The following is a 24,057-nucleotide window of genomic DNA, read 5'->3' as shown; positions in this document are numbered from 1 at the left end:
CCGCTGTTCTTTGCTCTCAGGGCCATCTCCCTACCCTTTTCCCCTTTCCCCTTTTCCCGGGACGTGAGCCCTTGGGTCCCCCGTCCCCTTTGTCACGGAATCGGGCCTAACGCCCGTAAACCATTGACAACTACTTTTAATAGGAGAGGGGAAAGAGGAAAGTGCTGGATTTTGGTATTTTTGTATAAAAATGAGCTTAAAGAATATGCTTTATGTCAGGTGTTTTCTTTAAATTGTTAGATGATTATTGGGATAAAAACAAAAATGAGGTTTGGATGAATGGAGTAAGTCAGAGATTACCTTATTGGTTAAATGTATATATCTACCAATATGCAGTTGTTTCATCTTTCTGAAGAATTGCATGGAAAAAGGCCTGAGAAATCCTTTTTTTACACATCTTGCCTTTACATGTATAGCACGAGTTAAAATATTTTTCTCAGGCAAAATGCCAGTGAAAACTTTTCAGGAAGAGATAAGAAAAAAAAAAAATTTAAAGAAAACTGAACGCAGCACCTGGAATTAACTGATCAGTAGCATGTATGCCGTGCTTTTCAAACCCTACTCGCATCTTTGCCATTGCTTCCTCTGTTATACTAAAAAGAAGTGTGAACTGGTGTTTCTTTCATGGATATCAGCTGGTGAAAAGTGAAGCTGTAAAAATAGACCAAGTGTTAAGCTGATGTGAAGAAAATATGATTGAAGAAAAGAGTCCATTACAGCAAGCAAACTCGTACAGTACTGATAATTTTCTTACACTCTCTTTCATCCCCACATAATTCAGCAATAATTTCATTGTTATCATTGGAATTGCAACACTATAAAAAGGATGCTGGTGGGATGTGACAATCAGACATGTTTTGGTACAGCAGTAGAAGACGCTGACAGGGCTTCCAGTATGCCTGCTACTTAAGCATACAGTAGCATCATGAGTTTGTCTCTGGGATTACCCTTGCCTGTAGTTGATCCTACTAGTGCAGTTCTTGAAGAATTTGTCTGCAGAGCAATTTGAGCAGCTGCTGATGAAAGAATTGTCAGTAACAATTAATACATGGAAGAGTATTCTGTGTAAGTGAAATGATATTTAATGGCCAGCATTGCTGCCCATTGGAGTTCTTATTTCCAGGAAGACTCCTGTATAATTATTAGTACTGGAGGTTTTATCATCAGTTACAAGCTTATACTAGGTCTTAGTTTTATGGGATTCATACAACTGAGTCTGCTTGCTGGCCGCAAGAAGTTAATGGCAAAATTGAACTATATGCTCAATGGAAAATCTATTTATTCATTATTTCACCTAAGTCTAGACCTACAATTACATATTTTTTAATTTGAGTGATTCCAGTTACTTAAGCTTTCCAGTGCTGCAATACTATTTTCTGTTGCTTCTTTTTGCTTCTCCCAAATAAGAATATGGTACAAAGGTCACAGAAAGCCTCAGAAAATAATTTTAAAAAAATATTGTGCTGTCTTTGGAATCTGCAATCTGTCTGTGTTATTTTAATAGTTAATATATTAGAAGGAGGTGAAGAACTTTTTTGCTGCTTTACTTCAATAAATGTGAAAGCAGATAAATGGAGGAATAAAAAGGGAAAATGAGGACATGAGTGACAACTGAAACAGAACCCCAGGACTGGGAAGCAGTCCAAAATGAATAGAAGAGCTCCAAGAGACACCGGGAGATAAGGCATAGAGGAGGCACCAATCCTCAGAGAAGAACTGGGAAGCAAAGGAGAAAATGAAATGAGCCCATTCAAAAAGAGGAATAAGCCTAAGAAGTACCCTTGAGTGATCCAGTAGTAGGAGAGCTGTCAATTGAGATTTCGTTGAATGTGAAATAGTTCCTAATTAGCTATCAAAACCATGAGCAGCTCAGAAACAAAAGAAGTTTTCCGTGATGTTGGCAGCCAGATCATATGGGCCAGAGCCTTGGCTAACAGGCACTGAAGCCACTAGAGCATTGCCATGTTGTACCAGCTGAGGACCTGGCCTTAGGTGCACGCTCTTTGACACTAGCCAGAGTGCTCTGGCAACTTGCAAGAGCAGTGCTGTTTGCTAGCAAGAGGTGAGCACTGAAACACTGTCAGCACAGAGATAATGAGGATTTGGAGCATCTGGCAATTATTTTCACCTTTGGGGGTTTTCTGTAGTTGACAGTTTCAGTAGGCTGAATATCTGTCAATTTTCTTCATTATTTCAGGGACCTACATAAAATAGATGGAATCAGGGATGTGCAGTCTGTGAATGTAGGAGAACTTCTTACATTTTATTGGAGTAATTTAACCTGCAACTCCAGAGCAAGAGGGCAAAGGATTTTGCATGCTCCAGCAATCACTGTTGTAGTGTTGATCAGCAATGTACTTTATTGTAGGACAGTTTGTACAGCTGATAGTGGAGATTTGAGCTTCATCTGTGCATGTCTTACAGTACTGTGGTTCATCAACAGGTTAATGAGAGTTAGTAGACCAAATTCTCAAGGAAAGCTTCATTGAAGCACAAAGTCACAACATGCCGTTCCCCAGCTTCGGATTTTCAGCTCAATTCTGTCAGACTGGCAATGTGATAATTATTGGAGTAGGAGTGTCTGTAGTGTGTGTGGAGGATGCAACTGAGTGCGTAGCTTTCACTGATCCCCTGTTATATCACTTTTACAGCAGACCTCTGCCGACGTGGCTCCATTTTGCACAAGTGTTCATGTGGGAAGAATCAGGCCTTATGAGTTAGCTCTTGTAATTCTCTTTCTGCCACTCGATGAATTACTTCTTTACAGATACTGTAATAAGCAAATAATGATGGCCTACAAAATGAAATGGGAAGGAAAGTGCTTATGGTTTATAGCAAGATTTAATAACATTTACTTATTGTGTTTAAATAGCCATTCCTATCAGCAGCAGATAGCTGTATCAGTGAAGGACACCATGTTGGTCCAGGGCCAGCACAGCCCTGACTGGTAATGAACAAGCAATCCAGTAGCATGCAGTTATTGCTGAAATTTAACTTGATTAGGACCCAAATAGGCAGTTGTGGTGATTTCACATACAAATGAATCTATACTTAATTCATTAAAATGCCGTTTTGAACCTTGGTATTGCTTCAGTAAGGGTATCCAGCAGTTTATTCCCACCTGTTCCATGACTGGTGCAGGCTCAATTGAACACTAATACATTTTCTTCCATGGTAATGTGGTGCTAATTCATTTCATGTATAATTGAACAATTTTTAAATAGCCATGTTCTTGGAATAACTAGATCTTTTGCAGTGTAGCAAATTATCAAAAAGCATGTAGTAGTAATTTTAATTAGTCCTAGTTCACATTTTTGGTTTTGGTTATATCCAGTTCCATGAACAGTTACGTACAAATATGATCTGTGAAATTAACTTTCATTTCCCTACTGATTCTTTCCCTGCACAAAACTGGTATGACTTCGGGCAAGAAAGCACAGACATCTTCAGCAGACAACCAAAGATAATATCTTTTCTTTGTATAGTGCCAGCCCCTATGATGTCTTGTTCAGATTTGGGCATCTCACCGCTATGAAGAGGTTACAGGCTGGAGAGAATTTAAAGGAGAAACAAGGATTATGAAAGGCCTGAGATTATAGTTGCTTACCTAAAAGGAACTGTAACAGAAATAAAGCTTAAGCACTTGCAAGGGAAAGGAGATTTCTGAAAGAGCTCTGTAGTATTTCAAGGGTGTAAATAGACACAGGAGGAGAAAACTGCTTCTAACGAGACAAAGTGGAAGAATAATTTCTTATCCTTAAGTAATGGGACAGTAGGATATAAACTTGAAAGCATGCTAACAGTGCTTTCTGTGAGTCAGTGGAATAAATTCCCAGGAATTGAAGTGAATACTTCAGTGGTAGAATGAACCTGTTTGCACATGGCAGGCAGTTATACAAATAATAAATATTAAAGCATGTTTGAGTCTGTCCTCCTGCTTTTAGGAGTCCAAAAACTAGCAGTTGGCTGCTACACGTGCAGGGCATCTAGACATTTTCAGTGATTTCTTTCTCAAGGCTTGTGCCCTAATGACACGAGATATCTAGATCATTTCTGTACTAGATGATTTAACTCAGTTAACTGTGATCCTTCCTCATTTATTTTGTTATGCTTTTATTAAGGTCTATTTCTCTTTGACATTCTTAATCAAGTTCTCACAGCACTTGATCCAAAATGGTGTAAGTCAGTGAAAGTCTTTCTACTGGGCTTTGACTTAAACCCAGAGATTAGAAAACATGCTTATATCTCATTAGATGAGATAATCCTCAAATCCTTGCTAGGGGATATTGTATACAGTAGTTCATGTTCAGTATTTGATGACTAATGGCTTACTTTTTGAGAGAGGCAGAGTGTAGTTAAGTGTTGCCTAGTGATGAGATTGTTTGGGATTGCAAGGAATCAGTCCCACAGAGTGAATCAATGAATGTGAAGACTGGAAAGGTAGTCATCTGATGACTTGTTGCAAATGAGCCTGTGACCATGAATTTGGTCAAGCAGGCTATACAGGAACCTGCCACATAAATCGGGATCTGTGCCACTGAAGTGGCACAAGCAGGACTATATGATTTTCCTCTTCAAAGTCAGAAATGCGTATAAATGGTATTTGTGATCTTAACTTGCAAAATAAACAAAAACTTTGTGTTCTCTAGACAAATAGTTGAACAATGTTTCTTCAGACTGTTTCTTTTCTCTGACTCTTATTTCTCCAGTATAAAACTTAATTGAACCCCCTCAGTGGAGTGGCAGGCCTTAGAAGCTTTGAGGAGAATAACATGGTGGCAACTGCTGAATACATCAGCCAGTTTGTCAGATTGCTTCAGGAGCATTGGAACAGCATTGCACCCGCAAGATGTTTTTTTCCATACAAACTTATACTGAAGTTCTTATTGCTGTAAGATGTTTTAGAGGAAAGCAGTGAAGACAATCCCCTCACTGCCCTTCAGATACCAACCAGCTTCTGCTGGATGATCAAAGTTTTCTGGATGGTGGCTGCCTCTGGGCCTGTACACAGTGAACAGATGTGAAGTGAGTTTTTTAAAATATGCTTTGACTTTTCAGAGTTAAGCAGGCTGGTTAGAACTAACTTCTGAAATATTAAAATTAGTTCCCTCTCCTGCTGCAGAACCAAACTTGTTAGATTATTTTAATTTTTAATTTTTTGTTTGTTTGTACAGGCTATCAAGCAACATGTTTTCCAGCAATATGTGACAAAATTTGCTAGAATTAATTTCAGACAGCAGGTTTAACCGTTTGAGATGTATTTTGTCTCATCTCATTTTGTACATCATCAGCAAAACTGTTCTACCTGCTGTATTTATAATCATAGGTTACTTCTGAAGATACTTGAGATACTGAATCGTTTCTCTACCTGTTCATTAGTTTGTTCTCTTGGGCAGAAAAAGAGCTTTTCTCATTTTGCAAATCAATGATAAAATGTACACCAGTACTGGCAGAAATATCAGCCTTGCTCCCTTTGGCTTCTGGCTCTGCAGATCAGAGAGCTGGATTAGTAGGACCATATCAGTGGCTGTTTTGGGTGCCTTTAGAAACCTGGGACCTACAGAGATACAGACTTCAATCTCTATAATCAGAACAAAATGAGAAATTGGGAGCTGTAGTAGATTCAAAGGGATTCTGGAGTTCAAGAGAGGAAGTAGGATGTATTCCACACTCTGCAGCAGCAGATGCTCTCACTGATTGAGACTCTGTCCCACTGCCTGCACCACAGGCCTCTCTTACAGCTTTCAGCACTCCCAGGTGTCTCGCCTGCCTTCATCAGCAGTACCAGAGGACAGGGATCTACCACAGCTCCCACATCCTTGTGCTGAGGGCAGCTCAGGTTGCAGTAGGCTCCTGTGCCATTTAAATCAGAGACAGCTGGAGGGCAAGCAAGGGCAGCCACATACAGCAGGGGCTGCTAAAAGCACCTCATCGTCTCGCTACCTGGGACCTGAAGCTCCCTGGAATAGTCTTTTAAGGACAGAACACGGTTTTCGTGTCTGCCTCCAGCTATAAACACGGAAGCAGAATCTTTTCTGTTCCTAGGCTGCATTTCATCTCTGTTGCAAACAAGGATTTTCATGGGCTCGCTGTGATGTGCTTTGAAGTTATACACCTGCACAAGAGGAATTAGATGCAGCGTCCAGGTCTGCTACCGGGTTGGTGTATACTGCATGGGGAAAAAGTGTTTTCTAAGGTATGATGTTACAGAAATAACTACATTTCTGCATAAAGACAGGGTGCTGGGAGCTCTTTGTACTCACTCAGACCACACCAACATACATCTTCTGAATCCAGCTCACTCTTGTGTATGGGCATTTATGGAGAGGTGGAAGATAGTTGTTCTTGTGCCAAAGGGAACCGAGAGTGACTGCGCTATAGTTGCCATAGTTCTGTGTATATATATATATATATACATATATATATATGTATGTATGTATGTATACACACGTATCTTTCCACAGTATGTATTTTTCACTCAGGTGAAAGGGGCTGGTTGAGGACCAAAGCTGAATGGGATTTGACTCTGCAAATGCATGTCTGTGAAAGAAAGCCAGTTGGCAGGCTACAGTTTTTTGCTCCAGAGAGATTTGTGAAACCCCGCAATGTTTTTTCAGCCAAGAGTTGAGGCTGTTTACTGTGGAGTGTGTTTTACATACAAAGTGAGGATGTGCTTTGGTAACTCTTAGGACTGCTTCATCATACAGAATATAAAATAATCAGTTATCAGTTTAATAGGCTTTTCTTTTTTCTTGTTGGCTATTGCCATTTTAATTGTCTATATGTTGTGTAATGGCGTTACAATTGGTGGCTTTTGCTGGTCTTAAGATACATTTGGTTACAGTCCTTTTTGAGTTCCTTCACCTGAAATCATTTCTGTGTGTGTCAGACATAAACTTCAAGTAGGTTACACAACCAGTCCTCAGTGGCCGTTTGTAGGTGCTATGTCAGGTCCTCTAACATTCCTCTCAGCGCAGCAAGCCCCATAGCAATGAGGGTGCTGTCTGGGGAAAGACTCTTGCTGCTGTGAAAAACTGCACATCTTTTTGGTATTTACTTGAGTGTTAAGAGTGAAGAATGTTTCAGGCTGTGTCTGATATTACAGTTAGGTAATCAGTCTAACAGTAATGGTGTGGGTATGTGAGAATCATTTTGACTGGCAATTATACATCTCTTTTAAGCACTGAACAGTTATTTTATCTGTCTATATTGAAGCCTGCTCTAAGTTCAGAATATAAAACCTTTCATCATAATTTTATGTTCCTAACCATACAGATATAAAATCAGTAACTGTATGCTTCATAAGTATTACCAGTGTAATTTTCTTTTACCTTAATGCATCTCCCAGAAATATAAAAAACTTTCAAAGTTTTTCATATTAATATCTAATTCTGTAATCTAATGAATTTTGTATTTTTCAGAGTATATTAATTATGCCACTAACTGGAGCTTCAGATCAGTTCTATTCTAAGCCTTCACAATTTGGAAGTAGAGTTCTGTTTTGCCAGAAGCTAACTAATAATATTACTTTTTAATTTTATTTTTATTATTATTTTAATATTATAATAAAAAGGGACTGAGTTTATGTCCTAAGCTGATGTTATAGATGATAGCTGCCTGTATCACATTTCACTGCATTTTGCAATACCTGACTGGAGGAGTAAGTTCTCCTTGGTGTTAATATGTATGGTGCTTTTTTTCTTCCGGCTCCTTTTTCATAGTAAATGAATATCTGTCTGCCCTGTAGTCTGATTATGTTCATATTGAGAAATTTCTTGCTGTTAAATCTACAAACTTTTGCATATTGAAGTAGAGAGCATTCTTTTGAGATCTAGAAAGATGGGAAGAGACCTGCAAGCCTTCATTCCTCTTGTTGTGCAGAATCCATGAAAGGGAGTCTTGAAGAATGATTTCTCCTTTTGACCATAGTATGAAGAAAAGGTCTCTACCACTATTTAGGAAAAAGGTCTGGCTTGTTTCAAATCAACTATTATGCTCTTATAGTCTTAAAGTCAGGCGTAGATGAGTGTTGAAAACTTGCTTAGCATACTCTTGTCAGCCATTTATCCAAGTTTTGAATTGCACAAGTACATACACGTAATGGAGGAGTTTGAGTGGCTGAATGAGACCCATATTTTTTTTTTCAAGTTATTAATATTCATTTTGACCATCTCTATCTTTAACTTGTTCAGAGTCCTATAAACACAGGCACAGTGTTGGCATTGTTGAGTGAATCTCATTGTCTTCAGAAAAGAAACTCCAACACAGTTAGACTGGAATGAAATAGCCTCTAAATGTAATCTTATGCTGCTTCTCTTTTTTTTTCTGTCATTGTTCTCATCTGTTTATATTAATTATTAAATACAGATGGTTTTATCCCATGATACCCTTAATTTATATAGGCTTTACAGAATATGGATCAGATACATTTTCCTACCCTTTCCTACCTACATCTTACCATCCTTAAACCTTTGCGCTCTTTAAAAAGTGGTAAGAATTTGAATAATCCTGTTTTTTTCCTTCTTTATCTCAAATATATTTCAGAAGTAATTCTTATGTATCATATAATTTTTATATAATTCTAGCATATAATTCTAGAAAATAGCTATAAAGAACTCCCTGTCTCTGCTGTGGCATCTATAGTCCATGGTTGTTCAGAATCCAAATTCTGGATCCAGTTTCTCAAACACTTTTATAATCTCAAGAAATATTGGCAGGGAAGGAAGCAGAGATCATTAGAAACTGCGTTTCTGATTCAGGGCCATTCCAGGGGCCCAGCTTCCCAGTTAAGACCTTCTGGAGGCTTAACTGGCAGCAGATACTCCAGCATGTCTATTGGGTCTCCCTCCCGCACAGTGCCACAACCTTATTTCTGACATGTTCCATCTGCTATCTGCCGTCATATCCTTGGCAATCTCCTATGCTAGACTTGTAGGAGACCTATTGGAAATAGTGTCTTGACTGCTGCCTCTGTGACTGCACTCCTAAACATTCTCTGTTATCATATATGAGGCTCTTTTACCTGGTGGAGAAGGTCTAGAGATGTGTGAGGCTCTCATCCTTTTATGTTTTCTTTTATGTTTGCTAGTTCTGAAATGGGATGATGTGTACTGCTGTGCTAATTGATTAAATGGCATCTATCATAACATAAAAAGATCAAACAATTATTTTTTTCTCCTCTGTTACAGTTTAAAGCTCTTCATTCTGCTCAGATCATTAGTGTATAATTTTCAGATGAGCTAGCCAGAAGGTCCCTAAATAAAAATTAGTAGAAAAGATTAGCTTGGAAAGCTATACTGGTAATGAGCTGTTGCACTATAGTAATGTGCTAGGTTTATAGTTCATATCTAGCCCTAATCAGTGATAAGTGCAAGTTGTCAGCATTTGATAGCTAATTGGTGTTTCTTGGAATTACACTGCAACAAAAACACTGAAATTAAAATAAGGCTTTTCTTTATGTATGACAAGTTAAGAGTTAATTATAAACGCTTAGGTTGAATACACCTCTTAGCTAAGCTGTATGCAAATTTCTTGCTCTGAGGGAGTATTCATGGGTCATCAAAACCCCTTTTGTATCATAATTTACTTTTCTTGGAAACTGATACAGTGACATCTTTGCAAAAACAGAACAGGACCTTTAAGACATTTGCTATGTTTTTAATGTGTTATAAATCACACACATACAAACCCTAAATCTGGGCAACTGAAAAATATTAACAAGGCAGTAATGACTTGAACTCTTATAACAGCCCATTTGTTATTGACTGTATTTACTCCATGTTCATTTGAGAACAGCTATCCTCCCACAGAATTAATTGGACGTAAAATCATAATATGGATCTGAAAAATTATAAAGCAGGAATAATTTAAGCCACGGGACATGATGGACTTAAAAGCTTGGCTAACTTGACATCTGTGAGCTGAGATTTTTGTCACTGCGCAGCTATAATTAGGTGGCTCTAATCACTCTCATAATGCTAATATGGGAAATGTCCTGTCTGTCCTCAGTAGCTGGTGCTGGAAATGACTTCTCTGCACAGTGCTATCTTTTAAAACTGGAGTCTGAGAAGCTCCAGGAGTGGGGCTGGCTCTGAAATACATGCTGCAGAGATTTTTAGCCACTTTATAAGTGACTGAAGCATAGCATCATCACACCACCTCTTTTCCAGTCATCCCAAAAGATTTTTCAATTGGCCGTTTAATTGACCATTTCCAATCAAATTTAACAGGGGGAATGACCTTCAGATCATTGAAACCTATGCAGGGCTCCTGGGACTGGGCAAGGAACAGAGCAGAAGTGGGTGCCCGCTCGGGCTAGGCCATGAAGGTGTGAGGCAGCACTTATGTGCTGCATTGTGTGCAAGATCACACAAAGAGTTGAAATCAGAGGAGATGAGTCAGGCTGGGATGTGGCTAGGGGAGGTCATAGGGAGTATGGAGAAGGGGGGACAGCAGAAGTGTAGGAAATGGAGAAACATAAGTCACAAACCCACAAGAAACCATTCTTCATTTATTCTTCTATTCACAGTACAACTTGTTCATTTATTCAGATCCTCACTGTTTGAAGTGCAATTAGATGAATGTATTTTCCTGCTGAGTAAAATCCATACAGTCAGCAGACAAACCCCTCTCTAAATTATTTGCTCATCAGTGTGTATAGGAGGATAGAGTGAAGAGAGGAGCTGAAATGACTTCACTGCTAGATTGTCTGAATTAAATGATTGATTTTTGCTACTGCAATAGCTGCAAAAGTTAGCACTGAAACTTTAAGAAAGTCCTGCTACAATACAAATTCAGTATTAGCATTCACATGTTGGAGGAACAAGTCCCAAAAGCCTGAATGAGTTGAAACTCACTGTGGAGTAAATACAGACACCAGATATTGTCTTCTTGGAGCAGGAGCCTTGAAAAGACTGTTCCCAAGATATGGAAATATAGAATAGCCATTTGTGCATTTGCATTCAGCACTCCTTTGTGACAGCCCTGGGTATGACTCTCTCTCTCTCTTTTATGCATAATGATACCTAACGTTTGATTTTCTAGGTGAAAGAGTGGTGGTAAATGTCATCTGTCTAGATCTGAGTAAATAACTGAATTGGTGTCCCGTGAGAAATTATTTGTTAAGCTGAAGAAGATGGGGAGCTGTAAGATGAATCTGATAGTGAAGACTGATGAGACAGCAGTAGTTTGCATTGAAGTGGGAGCTATCAGACTAGAGGAAAGGCCACCAGGGAAGTTCCACAAGGATCAGGTTTGTGAGAGATTTTATTTAGTGTTATTATCAGCAGCCTTGACGCATAAAGCAGAAGCATGCTAATCACCGTGGCTGGTTGCACAAAGCTAAACCCATCCTCTGTACAAAGGAAGAGCATCAGATGGGAGCAGCTGTGGGACTTGAGGCCTGGAGAATAGAAATGGCAGTAATGGCCTCAGCAAGGGCTTGCCTTGACAGACTGCTAACAATTTCTACTGAAATCTGGGAGCTCATCAGCTACGCAGAGGAGTGGGATGTGTATGCTGATTTAAGCGTGTTGGTTAAGATTGACAGATGTCCACAGGTGATGTAACAGTGAGAAGGTTGCAGTGAAGTCTGCAAAGGCAACAGGAACGACAATAGAAAAATATTAATTATTAAAGGATGAATTCAGTCTGAAACAAGTAGAAGAACAACTAGCATAGGAAGCAAGATATCTCTTCTTGTGAGAAAAGATTAAATGAATTTGTCTTGCATACTCAAATAGAGTGAGGGAATAGAGAGAGTGTGAGCAGCAACGTGTCTATAATTGCAGCAGGAACATTCCTGTCCCTGGGGAGAGAGAGCACTGGAAAACAAAGGACCATGCTGGATCATGGGTAAACAGGGGAGTAGAAGGCTTCCAGTGTGCTGCTCTCAAATGGAAGTCTGGGTGGGCACTGCTAGGAATCCCTAATGTTTTTAAGGATGGATCTTGTAAATATTTAAGGAGGATTATATGGTTCTCTCTGCTGGGTAGGGGCAGGAGATGATAATTCAGTTTCTTCTCACCCCAAGCATCACCCCCGTTTTGATGACAGACTCACAGGAATCCATGCTCACAGAAACAAGCAGTGCATTCCTCTTCCCTTCTTCTCCTTCTGTGGTTGTCATCAACAGAATTCCTCTTGGCTTCTTTTGTCTCCAAACGCGCTGATCAGGGATTGACGGGATTCTGAGGAACGCATTTGCCCATCCTTAGGAGAGCACAGCAGGCATGCAGAGAGGACGCAGGAGGGAGGCTGCAGAGCCATGCTGTAAACCACAATGACACAACACTAAGAATAAAAGAAAGGCCATACTGATTCAGGCCAAATGTCCCCCTAGTATCCTGTCTGACTAAATTCAATAGCAGATGCCAAGTAGAGAGTGTAAGACTAGAGCTTTGCCAAAATATTCTTGCAACATCAACTATTTTCAGCTGCAGGAATTACTGAGCTTCAGCAGCAGCTCTGTAAACAGAAGAGGGACCTTCTAGGCACACTGTAAATGAGTCTGGTTTGAGGCTTTCTGAAGACAGTTGAAGGTTAAAAGGAGCTTTTTATGAAAGACTGGCTCAGCTTGCGTTTGAAATTTTATTTTAATGCTTCTGGGATTTTGAACAGCTAACTCTTCAATAGATATCTTTTTTTTTTTACCATTTAAAGCTAAATACATACAAATAGTAGTAGTTGAATTTTGCTGTCTGGCATTCACAAGCCTGCTCCGACTGCCAGTCTTGTGGAGAGGCAGCTATTAGCATGGAAATACTTTAATTCACAGTTGATTTTGTGGGTGTAATAGATACCTATTGAATGTTAAAGCATGCTCTGGTTACCTCAGGTAAAACTGCAAGATATATAACAGTTGCTACATGGCCAGTTTAAAAGAGTTCCTTTCCTTTGCTGTCACAGGCTACTATGAGATCTCTAAAGTGATAGAGATATGAGAGTCTGTGAAAGAGCTTGTCTAATTAATGGTATTGTAATGGGCAAAATAAATCCCACAAAAATAAAGAATCCATTTTAAAGGGGAGGAAACTTCACATGATATGAAAAATGCATGTGCATCATTAATATTTTAAATTTTTGTATAGATGAAGATAAATGTATTTGATACAGATGATCTCCAAATGGTTTACATGACAAATCTATACACATTTAAAATCATTACATATTGATTTTGTCCATTTAAAGTATTTGCATGGAGATTGGGGTCCCTAAAGTTTTATTTGGAGTCCTCTCTGAATGAAGTATGATGAAGTATGAGGAGGGGTATAAGAACCAAACATGTACTTTTCTTGTGCCTGTGTTGATAGATGAGAAAATTCCCATTGCCCTGTAGCAGCTGCTAGATTTTGCCCCATCCTGCCAAAACTTTTAAAACTTGGAAAATGACAGGCACAGACTGCTGCCTTTAGTAGAGTTTTGCAGGTGTCTAGTATTTGCATGTATTACCTGTACACACCAATACAGTATTCCAAAATATCAGTCCTGAACTCCTAGATGATTTGGAGTTGAGCAACTTGCATGTGTGGTTCCCCAGCTGATAAATGGGAAACGGCACATAAAATTTCCCCAGTTCTGGAACTTGTTTCACCTGCTTGATTCCTATCCTATGTTAGTGCATCAGTAGGCTGTAACAAAGTCCATCTTCCCTGCCAGTGAAGAGAGACTGTTACTTTTAGCAGCGCTTAACAGTTTCAGCCCTCTCTGTGAAGGAGAGCTTGGAGTTGTATGTGAAGAGGAACTTTAAAGAGCTAATAAACCGATTACCAGGGATGACAGTAAGCCTTGAGGCCTCTGACTGTATATTTTGCTCTAATGTTGTTAATTCAGTATTTTCACTGCATTCTGCATTATTTTGTGTTTTGAAAGTTTAGAGCTAGGACCCACTTTCATGCGAGTGCATATTTTTTAGTCTGTTGATATAAGTGAATGATTCTGAGATCATCAGCATCCAGAAAACCATGTTTTAGCAATTTCTTTTTTTTCATTTTTTTTTTGGCATCCAAAAATTTATAAATACTGGCTGAGTGGCCCTGTGGTTAGAAATTTCTCTCACCTGTGTATCCTCTCTGGTATGTTCAAGGGTAGAGTTTAAAGTCTCAGTCTTGCTGCTGTGGAAGCACAGGTAAGATTTCTACCCACCCACACAGCCACCAATTCTTGCAAAACTTACAGTTGTAGTATCTTTGAGGCTTTTAAACTGTTTTCTCAGAGTTTCTTGAAATTGACCAGCAGGCTTAACATTTATTGCTGTGAGGCAAGCTTGTGCACAGAAACGTGGGCAGAATTAACTTTGCACGTAACTTTCTTCTGGAATATATCTAGTGAGTAGCATATGTGAATTGTGTAATTTTCATAATATTAGTGACAGATGAAATCTGCTGTTTGTTTTCTTTCTATTCTGTGCAGGAGTGTGCACACTCTACAGTAATGTTGTGGGTTGAAGGCTGCAGGGGGTTGGCATATAAAATCTTCCTAATCAAAATGAAAGATATTTTGCTGAGTGACCTTCCAGTTTCCTGGAGATGTCATCTGTTTATGCTAGCAGCAGCTCCAAGTGGAGTGGTTTCTAACACTGAACAAAAGTCAGTTTATTTTCAGGTACAACTCCATTTGGGATTGCAATTAGGATAACTAGAGCTGCTCTCCAGCACAGGAAACTGGGAAGGTTACGCTGCCAAATTGTTGGCATCTTGATGAAGGAGTGTAAACTACTGCTGTCACTGCTGCAGATCAAATGAGCCTAACCAGAATGAAGTAATTACGAAATCCTCCCAAAAGTTCATGAATATTCATGGATCAAGTACAAACATTTAAAGTTCATTTTCATGTGAGGAAAGAACCCTGGTATTCCATTCTCACTACGTATGAAATTATAATGCTTCTTGAATGCAAAGGGCACAGCGCTGTAGCTTGCTCCTCAGGCTAACAAGGTACTGCTGTGTGCAGCAGTGAGCAGCCTTTCTGACCCCTTCCAAATTGTCATGCTGTGTTGACCGGGAGGCGGCCAAAATGGTTGTCTAGCTGTCTGGGGCATGCGTAACACAGGGTCGTGCTGGTTGGATGGGCACGTGCTTGTTGCTTACCCTGAGAGGAGAGCTGAGGTGGCTGCTGCCCTGCCCTCTCCATAGGGGCTGTCACTGCTGGTAGCTCTTCAGCATATGTTGCCTCTACTGATGGCAATGGCAGGAGCTGAGCTGCAGGAGCTGAGGCTTTCCAAAAAACATCCCCCTTGTTTAGCCTCTTGAATGCGGAGAGGAGAGCCTTGCATTAATTGGCTGTGCCTGAAAATGGCAGCCTTTGGCAAGGGCCCATACTGCGAACTGTTGCTTGACCCCGCAGGGGCTGTGGGAGCTGGGAGGAAGCAGTGCTGACAGCAAAGATGCTGAGTGGTGGGAACAGATCTCAGTCCACTTCCTGGATGTCTCCTTGCTGTGCTCAGGCCATCACCTCCCCGGTTAGCCACCACAGGGGCTGGTGTGAAGGTGGCTTCTGGATTCTGTCCTCAGAGGATGGAGATAAGTGAAGTGAGGACTTTCTTGCTGTAGAAGAAAGGATCCCTATTCCCCTGTCTCTGCCTTATTACATCAGGTGTTGACCAGCCACTTTCCATTCTGCCTGTTCCCAGGATGAGCAGCCCAAAAGAGGCAGGCAGGCTCCTCCAGGGGCTATTCAGCAGTGGCTATGACTGTTATTTTCCCATAGAAAGCAAACAAATGGCTTCACTAAGTCAAGCCAAACTTGCACCTGCAATGCTTCCAGATAGCAGAGCCAAACAAGAAAGGGCACTAGGGTAGGAAGGTCTTTCCTTTCCCTTCATGAGTGTACCTTGGTGCAGGTTAGCGTAGAGCCTCGCCACATGCAAAATCTTTAAATTATTTAAAATCTCTATCAATACTGGTTTTAACTGTGGGGATCTTTTTTTTTTTCCTGTAAATAACAGTCTGTTTACTGTTCAGGTTTTCTTAACCGCTGGCATTGCTGGTTTGGGGGGAATCTGGCTTTAACTTCAGCATACAGTTGCAGAGCCTAATTAGCTCCCTAGATTAATTGAGCTTCTGTTTTTCAGCTGAGAATTTATGAGGAGCTGGCACTGTAATGAGACAGAGCAGTAGGATCCTTTTTATCTTTGCGCTTTGTTTGTGCGTTTTTAATGGTTCCTTGTGATTGAAGTCTGGCTCTGTGCTTGGAGTTGGAGTCCATTTTCAGTGCTGTCCTCTGACACTGCTGATGGTCTCTGCAGAGCTTCCTCACAGGCCTTCCCCTCCTGCCCACCCCTTAGACGTGCTCTGGTTGTGGTGTCAAAGACATTCGCATCTCTGATCTCTCATATGCGTAGTGTGTTGACCTGTAAATAAGTGGTTATGTCTTTGTTCGATGTTCCCAAAGTGAGAAATTCTTCTGTACCAATCCACAGGCATTCATGTAGCTCTGGCTAAGACTGTGAGGAACTTCTTTCTCACACTGGATTAATTATTTAAATGAAGCCTGTGCTGGTTCAGTTCCACTGCTGGCACATGGCAGAATGTGAAGGTGTAGGGGGCATCTTTCTCTGTGCTTCCCCGGGGTGTGCAGCTCAGACCTGGGTTGGGAGTGTCAGCAACTGTGAGGTCTTTAATTCGTATAGGTAAAGGGTGAGCTGTTGTGTGATAGAAACTGCTTTATTGTGAGATAGATCTAGTGTGGCTAAAAACAAACTGCTGAGAGTAGTCAGTGGGACCTCCAGACTGGGGCACTTCTATGTCATTTAGGTAACAGGCTACTCCTTGCCTGTTTTGTGGATTGTTACAGTTTTGTCAGCTTCTATACAAGCCCTCTTATATCCCTTTTATGGTCAGAGTGACAGTCAGTCTGCTTGGACTGTCCTTTTATTAGTTTTCTGTCTTTGGTGAAAAGAAAGAAAAGATGCTATTTTGTGCATCTATCACATGCACAAGGATTGTTCTGCAATGTGGAATTTCCACTGAGAGCTTTATCAGTCCCCTTGGCCTCACTCTGCTTGTGCCTACACACGCTGCTCTTATTTCCTCGTTCCTACTATCAAAATTATTAACAGAAAGGAAAGATGTAGCTAAGCAAACTATACTGGTTCTTCCTGAATTCAGCTGTTAGTAACATACTGTTTGGGTTTTGTACCTTTTAAGCTGTGAACTTTCCTCTGTAGAGATTATTTCTGTGCAATAAGTGCCAAAACCAAATTGAGTATTTATGTGGTTCTCTCATTATGCAAGCATTTATTACTATGAACAAAGCAACGCATTAACACAAGGGAGTGGAGTTAAGACTTTATGATCAAAACCAACTGCCATACTTCCAGAGATTTTTTCCTTTGACATAACTCTATAAATAATTAGATTACAAGACACCTGAGGGCATACATCATCTTATCCTGTAACAATAACACCTTGAGAGAGCTGACAACAATTTTCTTTTGGCCAAGTGCCTAGGAAGACACCAAGGTGTATGATTAATAGAGAGCTCAAGCACACACCCTTGCATGTCCTAACGCTTATTTATAATATTGTATTCTACCTCTTGAGAGTATTATTTCTATTCCTGATGGTTCTGCTTTTGTCATTAAATAGCCCAAATTCTTATACTAGTGGGGTGAGATGACAGGGAAGACAAGGAAAGTATTTTCTTTAAGGTAGGTGAAATAAATAAATAAATAAACAAGTGAAGTGTATGATAGGATTGGTTAAATAACTCCACAGCAAAATCAGGATTCCAAGACTTGAGCTGGATCTTCCTTTCCACCATTCCTTCCATCTGTGGAAAAGCCTTGTACTTGTCTCTCTCATACAAAGAATGTGATGCTGGGCAATGCAAATTCCTTCAAATTTTCTGACCGTGATTTTCTTCCTGCTTCATTTCCATTCACGAATTCTATTTTGAAAGCCCTAAACAAAAGCAATTATCATTTGCCTCTTCTCTGTGTAACACATCTTGAACACATTATCAGCATGGATTCTCATAAAGCTGAAGGATGTCAGAAGGCTCTGTACAAACTGTGCCCCCTCATCCAGGCCTGCACTTCACTTCTGCAGTGTAGTGCAGTGAGCATGCCGAATGATGTGGGAGTTATAGGGTGCCTTTGGGTATCAGTGAGCAGCTCAGGGGATTTGAGTGGGGAAAGGGGCCTTGATGGTAATACAGCACCAGTGGAAGATATTAATAGGAATAAGAGTTGAGGAAAGAAAAGATCAGTACTGGGAGAGGGGCTAGTAATGATCCTGGACACTGGCAAAGTCTGGTGCAGGTAGTTAGACCACAGCAGGATAAAATGGAGCAGTGTTGGGCTACTTCAACAGGGAGCTCTGGGTGAGAATCATAGTGTGGGACTGAGAATGAAGAAGAAGGATGAATCGGAAGCCTCAGGAAAATGCTGATAGGAGGGAACAGGATTGTCTGATAAGAGAAGAGCGTGGCAAAAAGGATGTGAGCACATGAGAGCAAAATTGTCCTATAGCACAGGAAAGGATTGCAGTGCTCCTGAACTTCACCATCACTCAACAGCAGCAAATACTAGCAATACCTCAAGGTAAATTGTGAGTCACCTCCTCCTGGTCCATTGCTCGTCCATACAAAAGCTGCTTCTGCTGGCTGGTTGGCTAGCTCAGCAGTGGAGGCTTTTTAATACATAGGAAGGCTCTGAGCCTGCTGATATCTCATTGAAGTGTAAACATAAATCCAAGTAAAATTACATACAATATATAAGAAGAACACTGAGATGGTGAAATTAATTACTACAGTGGCAGGAAATGCCAGAAATAAGGTTGTGTTAGCAAACCTACTTTGGCCTCATGAGCTATCCATACTGTTTTTTTTGCAGGACATTTATTCCCTTTACAATTATCATCTTTTTAATGGCAAATGAAGGACCTGCTTTGGAGATGACTCAGGACAGTAGTGGGATGTGGTTTTCGTCAATAAACTCTGCCCTGACTTGTAACAGGAGTTGGAAGGCGTACAGAAGTTGGAGGTGTGGAAGGGAAGGGTGAGGGTGAGGTATTAAGAAGGGAGCTGGTACCAGCATCAGAACTGGTTCTGCCAGGCCATTCCTAGTATTTGTAGGTGGACTGTTAACTGTGTGTTTGTGGTTTGCTGAGTACCCAGACTGAGAACCAGCTGTCCCATTTTCTCTGCACCAGAAGTCAAAGGAAGCTGTACTTTGAATATGAAAGACCGTATAATGCTCAATACTCTGAAAGATCAGTGCTTCGCACCAAACACCTGTACTTAGTGCTGCAGGTGTTAACAGGAGATTATATACCTCACCTCAGAGGCATTCATCAGATACTGCATTGATGAGCTCCACAAGAAAGAAAAGGAAAGGCCTTTGAAGAAATAAGTCGTTCTGGATGCAGAGCTGTGTCTGTATAGTCCTAGCAGTAGGCAAAGCACAAGTCCACACATTAAAAGAGAGAGATTAAATGTAAAACTGAATAACTTCTTGTTCAGTGAGCACTGTTTGTTCTGTGCACAGACTGAGGTAGGGGTGGAAGAGTGGTATCCAGTTGTGAAATTAAAAGACACAATCTTAATGCACACAGTCAAGTGGGATTTAGGCATTGTCCAAACAAAATTATCATGATCTTGAGTACTTCATTCTTCTAATGTATGATTCTATTTTGTTTAAATCTGGGTATAATTAATCAATTGTGAAGAAGGAAAATACAGATATATATATACATATATATATATAAAAGAGGAGCATTAGGATGTATGTTTTTTCTTTCTTGCTGAGCCAGTGAAAAGACTAATTTACGTTGATCCCAGTTTCCGTGGTGTACTCAGAAGACGAGAAATAGAAAACATTGTGCTCACTGCAGCACACATCTATTTTTAGGAGATTCAATATCTTTTAGGGTACCTTAATAGTAGCTATTGAGAGACACAGAAAATAGCAATATGGGTCTTCTAGGGTCTGCTATAAGGTGAGAGGGTGAGGATATGGAGAAGATAAGAGAGTAGTCTGGAGAAGAGACAAGTCCCCTCCTGTCATCTCAACACAGACAGCTGCTATTTCATGGGATGAAGTGAACTTTTCTGTCTGGCATCTGCACAGTTCTTCCTTTCTTTCTAGTTCCTCTGCACCATAGCTGCTGGCACTCTTAAAGGAGATGTGTGAGTGTAGCTTTCTTTCCCGAGGGCTCCTGCCTCTGGATTTTTCCAAAGATAGAGCTTTGTGTTGTTTATTTTGGAGTTTTATCTGTGTGGAATATAGGGAATATTTAGCAGTATTTTACTGTAGCCATGGTGATCTAAGGACCATGGCAAGAAAATGTTTACAAGTAGGGGTAATGTATTTTGTTAGACCAAATGCTGCAGTTAGAAAAATCAAATAACCTTTAAGTACTGAAATAGCTGTAGAATGGGTTTGCTGATATAAAGGCTTTGGCATCTGAGGTGTGGTGTTTTTCTGCCCTCACCTTCATGTGCTGTTCTCTTTGTGTTATATTCCTAAATTCCTGAGGAGTTGCGATAAATTTCCTAAACTATAAAAACATTAGTGGATGGGATGGAACTACATTTAAAAGGAAGACAGATGTATAAAATGGGGTCAACGTGCTGCTCTGACATATTTCATTTCATTTATCTTAGAGCAGAACACAAACAGATCATTTCTATTTCTAATGCATTCCTGAAGATCTCTTATTTGCTGTGAAAAAAATGGTGCATGAACAACACGCGCCCAAGAACAGCAGCCCTCCCTTTCTACATCTCCCGTGCCTAAGTTTGTCTTGCATGGGCAGAAGATCAAAAATGTTCTTCCCTCTCAAAGCTCTTTTAGTCCAGACCTTCCATTTGTAAAACTTGTGTCTTCACAGGAAATTTTGCTTTTGCAAAATACCAGTTCACGAATCACCTAAAGAAATAATAATTTTCATGCAGAAATGACATGTCAGCGTTCACAAGAGCAAAGCATTTACTTCATGTCTCACACTGTATGACAAGCTAATTTCAGTGAGATATCCAAAATATCAATAATTTTATTTGTTGAGGATAGAGTGAGTTAAAAATTAATAGTTACTAAGCCACACATCTGTGTTATTATGTTACCTTTGATTTTTAGTCTTTCCTTAGGAGTCAGCAGGTGCTATAGTGAGAGGTCAGTGAACCATGAATGGGTGAATGTCTTAAGACAATGACTAGAATTGACAAAGATATGTGATTTTTAAATTTCTTCCTCTTTGTTTTATTCCTCAGTGTACAGACTGGAGGCTAGTTAATTTGTCTATGCCCAAAGCTATGCTGATAGTCCAGATACAGGCAGTACTGGAGAAAACTCTGAAATTAGAAATCATTACTGGCTGGACTTTTTTGCTGCTAATTTTCTTGCTTTAATCGTAAAAAAAAAAAAACCCCAAACAACTGCCCGTTAGTTTCTTTCTAATATATGGTGTAGCATTTGAATTACAGAATAAGAATTTCCTCTGTATCATCATTCTTCTCGCAAGTGTGTATTTCAATGCAAGGCAGATGGGACAGATTATTTCATATTCATAATGCATATAGCTCTAGGAGAGCTGCACCGCAGTGTGCTGATGCTGGCTGCATGGGTTATGTATTCTCAGGAGATCTACATGTTCGGAATGCATTCTTTTGCCCTTTCCCCCATCGCCTCCTGTTTTGCTGTGATAGAAACACTAGCAAATGAAAGGCTTGTTATTGATTTCTGTACAGATGTTTATAATTTCCGTGTAACTCTGCATTGGAGTGGCAGTAACTGATGTACAAAATTTGACATCTTAATTATTCCTTGATGGAAAGGAGGGCCACTAACCTGAGGTACAGCAGCCTATTAACTTGAGATCTGTGGATTCAAAGTAGCCTTAGGTCACAAGAGAAATGAGTGAGGCCATCTCACTGTAGTCTTTATGGATATTTGTTTGCTTCTCAAAGCTGCCAGATTGTCTTCAATGTGTCTGGAGCAGAAGGAAGCAAAAATCATGAAATAGAAAATATTTTCCATCTACTATTGCTAGCCTAGCCAAAATCACAAGTACTATAAAGCTCAGGAGTAGCACATTTTATAAGCCAGCATCAGCACACTGTGGTGCGGCTCTCCTAGAGCTATATGCCCCTCCTTAATGCTAGATGCATCAAAATATGCATCCCAAATGCTGTAATTTACCCAATTAAAAGTAGAGATTCAAGAGTTCTGATGTTTGTCTGGCAGTCCTATCCAGTGGACGTAGGTTAATTTCCCACAGGTTGCAGCTTTATGCAGAATTCCCATGAGCTGGGAACGTTAAGTGCATGACTAAGGGCACACATGCACCATAGGTATTATCAGATATTGAACAGTGACCCCTAAAAATCTAATCCCAAGCCATTGACAGTATTGCTGTCAGAAAGCAATTGCTGTATGCAATTTATCGAGCATAAGTATATATCAGGCTGCTGTCTTTGCTTTGAACCATGTAACTAATAGCCAAAACCTTTAGTGCAGGAGAGGCTCTCTTTAAGAGGATACCATTTCCCAGTTGGTCAGCTATTTGATTTGCACATCTCATAGTTAAAGCTCCCTTAAAATATATATATTGTGCATTTTTGACTACAGGATTAGGCGAATACCATGCAAACATTACATATGCATCATTATGCTGTTAAAATTGTTGTGCTTGATGATTCCAATTCTTAGTCTAGTCACAGACAGCCCCACAGTAAGGCATCAGCATTTCAAAAACTATCCTGTTCTGAACAATAGAGTAAATGGCAAGAACAGAAAATTTGATTCCCACTTCAGCAGAAGAAAAGATCTAATATGAAAGAACAATTGGGAGAAGTCTTAAGGCTTGACTGGTTTGTATTTCACCAGTATCATCCAAAGTTATTTCAGTGATTTAAGTAGTAGCATTATTGAATTACACAGTGCCCCAGCAGGCAAGAGAAACTTTGGGTCCCCTAATCTAATCCACTGCACTTCTGTCTACTGGAGCTAGGCCAGAGTCTGCTTGTACACTATACACTGGAAAAGGGCAGCACTTTGCCATCTGCTGCAGTGACTCCTTAGTCTCCAACACTGGTCTGCTATTCTGTATTCGCCAACAGTAACAGTGCTAAAGGAATGAGACTAGACGAGGACGTAGAAGGGGAACTGAGCAGGTAAAAAGAAGTTTAAGTTGTAGTCCAGAGTCTTTCAGCATGCTCAGCTGCAGATACAGGATAGTGCAAACCTGAGGAACAGAACTAATTAGAATTCCATTAAAAAGAGGAGAAAAAATTTTGCCGAGACCCGAGTCACATCATGATGGTCGAAGTGAAACCTCGCTGGCTAATGCAGCCTTAATTCATTTTATTTTGCAGAGACAGCAAGCTCACCATGTTGCTTCGAGAGTCCCTGGGGAATATGAACTGCCGCACCACAATGATAGCTCACATTTCAGCCGCTGCGGGGAACTACGCTGAGACACTGTCCACCATCCAGATTGCATCCAGAGTCCTCAGGATGAAGAAAAAGAAAACTAAGGTAAGATACGTATAACTTCCTTCTTGTAGTGCTGGAGGAGGGAACAGGAAGGACCCCAAAAGATCCTTGATGGGGTAGGATATAGCAGTATCAATAATCGATTCCAAAGTGCAAAGGTTGTTCGTACCCTGTCCTAGGCGAGTGGCTTAGAGCACATAGCAGAGACAAGGGGAATGCAAATGCTTCAGATAGAGGGGTGCTTTCAAACTTATCTGTCTTAACAGGTTTTTAAGCTGGCCTCATTTATTGGTATAGCTGAGAGTGTAAATCTTCAGTTACGTTCTTAGTACTAATGAAATAATAAGGAATGAAACCACTGTAGAGTAAATTGGGTTTAATGAAGAATTAGATTCTCTGTGCTTATCACAGAGTAGGAGCAAAATAAATGTAAAGCATTGTGTACATTGCCAGCACTGATGCCCCATTTGTTCTGACTCCCTCTAAATACAGGTGATAGATTTTCCAAGAAGTAAAGTGATGGTGGGCTATATCCAATCCTGTGCTTATGGAGTACTGGTTCTTTCTGTACAACTTGCAGTGTGAATTGGGTGCAACCAGTGAATGTCTGATTTAAATTGACA

General features: G+C 40.2%; 1 protein-coding gene across 2 annotated transcripts in view; it reads left to right on the top strand.

The window, feature by feature from the left end:
- Positions 1–24,057, top strand: part of KIF26B (kinesin family member 26B) — a 295,598-nt gene that overhangs the window by 246,453 nt on the left and 25,088 nt on the right. For both annotated transcript variants that reach the window (XM_021391286.1, XM_021391287.1), the window contains one exon: positions 23,314–23,476. In XM_021391286.1, the coding sequence (XP_021246961.1) occupies positions 23,314–23,476 (163 nt within the window). The remainder of the gene's footprint in view (positions 1–23,313; positions 23,477–24,057) is intronic.

Source organism: Numida meleagris, chromosome 3 (assembly GCF_002078875.1).
Source record: "Numida meleagris isolate 19003 breed g44 Domestic line chromosome 3, NumMel1.0, whole genome shotgun sequence".
Taxonomy (NCBI): Eukaryota; Metazoa; Chordata; class Aves; order Galliformes; family Numididae; genus Numida; species Numida meleagris.
This window is presented reverse-complemented; position numbering and strand designations above follow the sequence as displayed.